The sequence below is a fragment of the Dama dama genome, chromosome 33 (genome assembly GCF_033118175.1).
Source record: "Dama dama isolate Ldn47 chromosome 33, ASM3311817v1, whole genome shotgun sequence".
Lineage (NCBI taxonomy): Eukaryota > Metazoa > Chordata > Mammalia > Artiodactyla > Cervidae > Dama > Dama dama.
The window spans coordinates 62,328,770-62,334,962 of NC_083713.1; the positions used below are offsets into that span (position 1 = coordinate 62,328,770).

General features: G+C 48.7%; 1 protein-coding gene across 1 annotated transcript; it reads left to right on the forward strand.

The window, feature by feature from the left end:
* Positions 1–969: 969 nt before the first annotated feature.
* Positions 970–4,753, forward strand: CXCR4 (C-X-C motif chemokine receptor 4). The gene is made up of 2 exons (XM_061135159.1): positions 970–1,110; positions 3,175–4,753. Exons 1-2 carry the CDS (start codon positions 1,096–1,098, stop codon positions 4,219–4,221), a joined length of 1,062 nt encoding a protein of 353 aa, XP_060991142.1. The 5' UTR covers positions 970–1,095; the 3' UTR covers positions 4,222–4,753.
* Positions 4,754–6,193: the final 1,440 nt, after the last annotated feature.

The following is a 6,193-nucleotide window of genomic DNA, read 5'->3' on the forward strand; positions in this document are numbered from 1 at the left end:
TAATCTCCGGGCAACCCTGGAATTTCATCTCTACAGATCTGCTTCTTGGTTTTGCTTTGTTTTTTAGATCTGCTTCTTGTTTCCTCCGCATGGGGGCCTTGTCAGGTTCACCGCTGTATCCCCAGCTCCTAAAACAGTGCGTGGCATGCAGTCAGCCCTATCTGTTGACCAAATGCATCTCTGTAATGATAACACCAACAGGGTGTTGTGAGAATGAATGCATCTGTGCAGCTACCTGGTGACATGTTAGGGAAGTACTGTTCGCTGAGTATCTCTTATAACACAGCACACTTTCTTAAAAGCACTATTCACGAACTGGTTACCTGGGAACACACATCTACTTCTCTATCACAATCTCCCTCCAGAATCATCCGACCTTCTTCTGAAAAGGTTTCCTGATTGTCGACACCTGACTCTGGCACTATTACGGTGGATGTGCATGTCTAGTTATATATGGTGGTGCTCTGAAGAAAGAATCTTTACTTGTTTCATTTTCTGAATGAACCGCATCTGCTCAAAGAGCAGGGAATGGACTCAAGATATTGGACCCACTGCTAGCATTGCCGCCTACTGGTCGGGTTTCTCCGGCAAGTCACTTCCCCTCTCTGGACCTCAGTGTCTTCATCTGTAGCTTTCCCGGGTCAGCAATACCATCCACGTGAGCGAGGATAGACGCGCCACACAGGGCGCGTCAATCGCCCGCGCTTTCCACCTCCTCCAAGCGCATCCATGCTTTCCCAAGTTGGGACACGCCTCCGGGATGCGCGTCCCAGCTTAAGACTCACGAGGTGACGGCGAGGTAGAGCTAAAGGTACCCGCCGAGGGCCTCCCAGGCTTACGCTGCCCGAGCGCCTTCCCCTCCGCCCCCCTCGCGTCCCCCGCCCCCGCGTCTGCCCCCCTCCTCCACCCCGCCTCTCTCCCCGCCCTGCCCTCCCGCCCACCCGCGCGGCGCATGCGCCGCCCGCGGAGCGTGTTTTTATAAAAGTCCAGCTTCGGCCAGAAACTTCAGTGTGTTGGCTGTGGCAGCAGGTAGCAAAGTGACCCTGAGGACTTGAGTAGCCGGTAGCCCCCGCGGCTGGAGAGCAAGCGGTTACCATGGAAGGGATCCGTGTAAGTCCAGTTTCAACCTGTTTTTACTTAAACGTGCAAACACCTGAATTTATAGCGCAACCGCTGTCTGAGTGGGCTGGAGCAACCAGAATATTGCAGGTGCCAGTGCCCCGGAGAAGGGGTGTGGAAAGGAGATTTCGTGCGCTTGGCTACAGGCGGGGAGAGGCAGGTTGGACTGAAATCTTTTTCTAAGTAGAAGGAGAAAAGATTGGGACGACCGTTTCAATGGTTGCATTTATCTCCCCACCCTGAGTTCTGCGGCGCGCGCCGGTTTTGCACGCTGTTTGCAAACAGAAGAACTCTCTGTGGAAAAGTGCAGAGATGAGCGCTCTGCCGGAGACCGGGGGTCTCTTCCTCGAGGGAGCGGGGGTTTCTTTCGGAGCAAATTACACGATCTGAATTTCGAGGTGGAGGGAGGTGTTCCCGGGCAGTTACCAGAGGGAGACTACTCCCCTGGTTAACTTCAGGCAAAGGCGCCTGGGAACCACTCTTGGCGTTGGGCGCGTGTTCACTAAACTCCGCTGCCCGCGGAGTTGTGCCAGTGACTGGGCACTTGTCGCTCAGTTGAGCTGTCTGCGCGTTGGTCGCAGCAGGGAGGAGGTACCGGGAACAGCCCGCGCGCCTTGGGATCGAGGGAGAGAATTCGTGGGCGTCGCCAGCGCCGCGAGTGGGCTCCTGGGTTCTGGAGTTTTGGGGTCGTGCAGAAGCTGAAGGAGTATAAATGGTTACAGTGCAGCAGCACCCCCGAGGTGTGTGCGGCGGGGACTGGGGGTGGAATGAAGGCTTGGAGGGGCACCTGGGCTGCCGGTGGTAGAGGTGCAGACAGGCAGGTGCAAGTGGGGAGACGGTTTGCCTCTCACCGCGCCCAGTTGCGCCATTCAACCGTCGGCGGTTTCCTGGAACCTTTTGAAAACCCCGTACTAGGGAGGCTTTTCGTTTCCCCCAGCGGCGCGCGATTCAAAGGCTCCCGCGGCGGAGCCGCCCAGCCTCTCCCCAGCACCCAGCAGTACTTGCCCCTGGCGTGCGGCGGGGCCAAACCGCTGGAACCGCAGTGGGCGGGCGGCAGGCGTGGGCTTGGTGGACGGCGTGGGGTGACGGAGCGGGATCACCCTGTCCCCAGCGCGCCCTCCGCCCGGAGGCTTCCCGCTGCAGACCTCCCACCCCATTTACTGGATCCTTGGCGGGATGGGAAGCGACTCGGGAGAGTGAGGAAATGAAACTTGGGGCGAGGACCACGGGTGTAGACCCCGTGACTTTCCCCTCCCATTAAAATTCTGTGCCCGCTAACGTCCCAGACGCGCCAAGTGATAAACAGAGGTTTGGCAAAGAAACGCAAGCCCCTGAAGAGCGCCCATGGGCGGGGGGGGCGGGGGGCGGTTACCCACTTCTGACACCCCTGCCCCCAAGCACCAAAGCCCTTCATTCAAGGCCGCATTCTCCTTCCTCACTACGTGTTGCTTGAAGTGCAGAATGGTAGGTGTTTAGACAGTCGTGGAGAAAACAGTGTTTCATGCCTTAGAATAAGAGTCTTTGGGACACCCCGCCCTTTCACACACACCCCCCAGTGCTTCTTCCTCCCGGCTTCCCTGTCCTGGCGAATCTTCGTAGAGAAAGTTAATCCCAGCTCCTCAGAACACGAGATTCTTCCCCCACTTCCACCCACGCTCCCACGCCGCCTTTGTGTTTTGTTTTGGTTTTTCTCCCCGGAGGTTTTTTTCTTCTCTCCAGTGGGCGGGGCAAAAGAGTTAGCAGAGGTGTGACTTTGGAACCCAAAGAATCTCATCGCCGTTTTGTTTTAAACAAAGAGTTTTGTAACTGGTTCTCCTAAAGAGGGATGTAATAAAGTGACTGTGGGGGGAAGATGGGAGGAGATCCACAAGAGTCTAGAATTCCCTTGTGTTCTTTTTACCCCGGTGCTTTAGTGGGAGCAGAATTTCCTGAAGAAAGCTGGACTGAGTTGGTTTTTACAAATTGCTTTTTTAAAATACCAGAAACATTGTTTTGAAATTGGAGAATGCCTGCTGAACTTGAAAGTGAATGTCTGTTCCCTTGCCTGTTTTTCAGATATTCACTTCAGATAATTATACCGAGGAAGACATGGGCTCAGGTGACTATGATTCCATGAAGGAACCCTGCTTCCGGGAGGAAAATGCCCATTTCAACCGGATCTTCCTGCCCACTGTCTACTCCATCATCTTCCTGACTGGCATAGTGGGCAACGGGTTGGTCATTCTGGTCATGGGTTACCAAAAGAAACTAAGAAGCATGACGGACAAGTACAGACTGCACCTGTCCGTGGCGGACCTCCTCTTTGTCCTCACACTTCCCTTCTGGGCAGTTGATGCTGTGGCAAACTGGTACTTTGGGAAGTTCCTCTGCAAGGCAGTCCATGTCATCTACACGGTCAACCTCTACAGCAGTGTCCTCATCCTGGCCTTTATCAGTCTGGACCGCTACCTGGCTATCGTCCATGCCACCAACAGTCAGAAGCCAAGGAAGCTGCTGGCTGAAAAGGTGGTCTATGTTGGTGTCTGGCTACCCGCTGTCCTGTTGACTATTCCTGATCTCATCTTTGCCGACATCAAGGTGGCGGATGAGAGGTACATCTGTGATCGCTTCTATCCCAGCGACCTGTGGCTAGTGGTGTTTCAGTTTCAGCACATTGTGGTCGGCCTTCTCCTGCCTGGTATCGTCATCCTATCCTGCTACTGCATTATCATCTCCAAGCTGTCCCACTCCAAGGGCTACCAGAAGCGCAAGGCCCTCAAGACCACAGTTATCCTCATCCTGACTTTCTTCGCCTGCTGGCTGCCCTACTACATTGGGATCAGCATCGACTCCTTCATCCTTCTAGAAATCATCCAGCAAGGGTGTGAGTTTGAGAGCACTGTGCATAAGTGGATTTCCATTACCGAGGCCCTAGCTTTTTTTCACTGCTGCCTGAATCCCATCCTCTATGCCTTCCTTGGGGCCAAATTTAAAACCTCTGCCCAGCATGCACTTACCTCTGTGAGCAGAGGGTCCAGCCTGAAGATCCTCTCCAAGGGCAAGCGAGGTGGACATTCTTCTGTCTCAACCGAGTCTGAATCTTCGAGTTTTCACTCCAGCTAACACTGGACTTTTATACATTAAAGAACTTTTTTTTGAAGTTACACATTTTTTCAGATGTAAAAGACTGACCAACACTGTACAGTTTTTATTGACTGTTGGATTTTTTTCTTGTATTTGTTTAGTTTTTGTGAGGTTCAATTGACTTATTTATATAAATATTTTTTGTTTCATGTTGATAAGTGTCTAGGCAGGACCTGTGGCCAAGTTCTTAGTTGCTGTATGTCATTGTAGGACCGTAGAAAAGGGAACTGAACATTCCAGTGTGTATAGTGAAATCACTTAAGCTAGAAATGATTCTCAGCTGTTTGTAAATAAATGATCTCTCCATTCCAGTGGAACATTTTCTTTTTCCTGTTCTTAAATTCTTTGGTTATACCATGTGATTTTGCTGTAGAAGATGGCGTTTATAACCAAAGCCTGAAGTGATATGGAAATGCTGGTTTTTCAGTTTTCAGAAGTGGATTGATTTCCACACCTACAATGTACAGCCTTGTATTAATTAAGTTGTTAATAAAACTACATGATAAACCTACTTAATGTTATGTTCTGATTTCTATTGACATTCCTTTGGCTGGCAGAAGTCAAAAATAACAATAATAGATACATGTATGGCATGTCAGATCCTGTCCTAGGTATTTAGTTGTCATATTTTACTTAATGCTTATCACAGCTCTGCTAGGTTCTAATATTTTGTAGAGCATGAAACCAAGCTATTGAAAGCCTAAGTGATTTGGTCAAAGTATAGTAAGTAAGAACAACAAATATTTCAAACCAGGCAATGTGACTTCAGTAACTCTTAATTCATGCAACTTTAGAAATATCCAACCAGTTCATATTCCTATGAAAGATAATATTCCTGAAGGATAGATGTGCATAAAAAAGGAAAGATATGCAATCCCACATCTTAGATTTTACTAGTATCCTCACCTTGTGTACTCCAGATCTGTGCCAGCCAGACATTGTATGCTCTTCTCACCTACTCCTCTCAATCTGGATGTCATCACATCCTTTTGACAGGTGAGGGAACTGAGGTTTAGAGACTTGCCATAACATGTACTTTCAAGGGGACATATCAGGAACTTACTCCATTCATCCTTCCAGCCCTTGCTCTTAACCATTACCCACTGTTGTCCCCCAGAACACCTGGTAACAAGTCAACTGAACTGTTATTGAAAATAAAGCCAAAAGTGAATGTTTTCTTCATAAAATTAACTGTGCCCAAAATATCCCTCTTGCAATATCTTCTATGCAAATCTCAAGACTTATTCTTAATCTATTGCAACATCTAGCACCTCAAGGGTTCAGCCAAGCAGATAAAAGCTAAATTGGTGCTTTCAGAGCTCAGAAGAAAGGTCCACTGAAGCAAGCTCCCCGTTGCCCACATTTTGCACAAGATTCTGGAGTCTTATGTAACATCAACCAAAGCTATTTACACTACCGTTGTGCAAGCCCCAGCCTCTTGAGTAAATTTCAACTCTGGTCTCCATTTACAGATAATTTCTAAACTATAGCAGCCTTACCTGTCTTACTCTGTGACACAGACAGGGCACTCCAGACATGCGCTCTAAAGATAATAACCAGGATATAATTAAGGAAATATTTGGTCTACTTTTCATAATTGTTTCTGGCACAGAAGATCCATTTTGGAGGAAAATTGCAATGTCTTATCTTTCTGAGGCAAATCACATTTGTTGAAGGCAAATTATAGACCCTGTGAAGGAAATAACTTAATTACTTAGAATAGAATCCAATTTGGCTGTACATTTTTGCTGCAGTCTATGGAGCTGGTATAATTCAGAGTGGTATTCCTATTCCACTTGAGAAGACAATTAGATTTTACATAGGAAATTATCTTGAGGTTTCTTGGTTTTCCCTGGGAAGCCTAATTGGATCACCCTTCATTTAAGCATAGTTTTACATGTTCTCTCTCAAAGGCTTAGTCTTAAAGCCGTGACCATTGTAAAAGACTTCA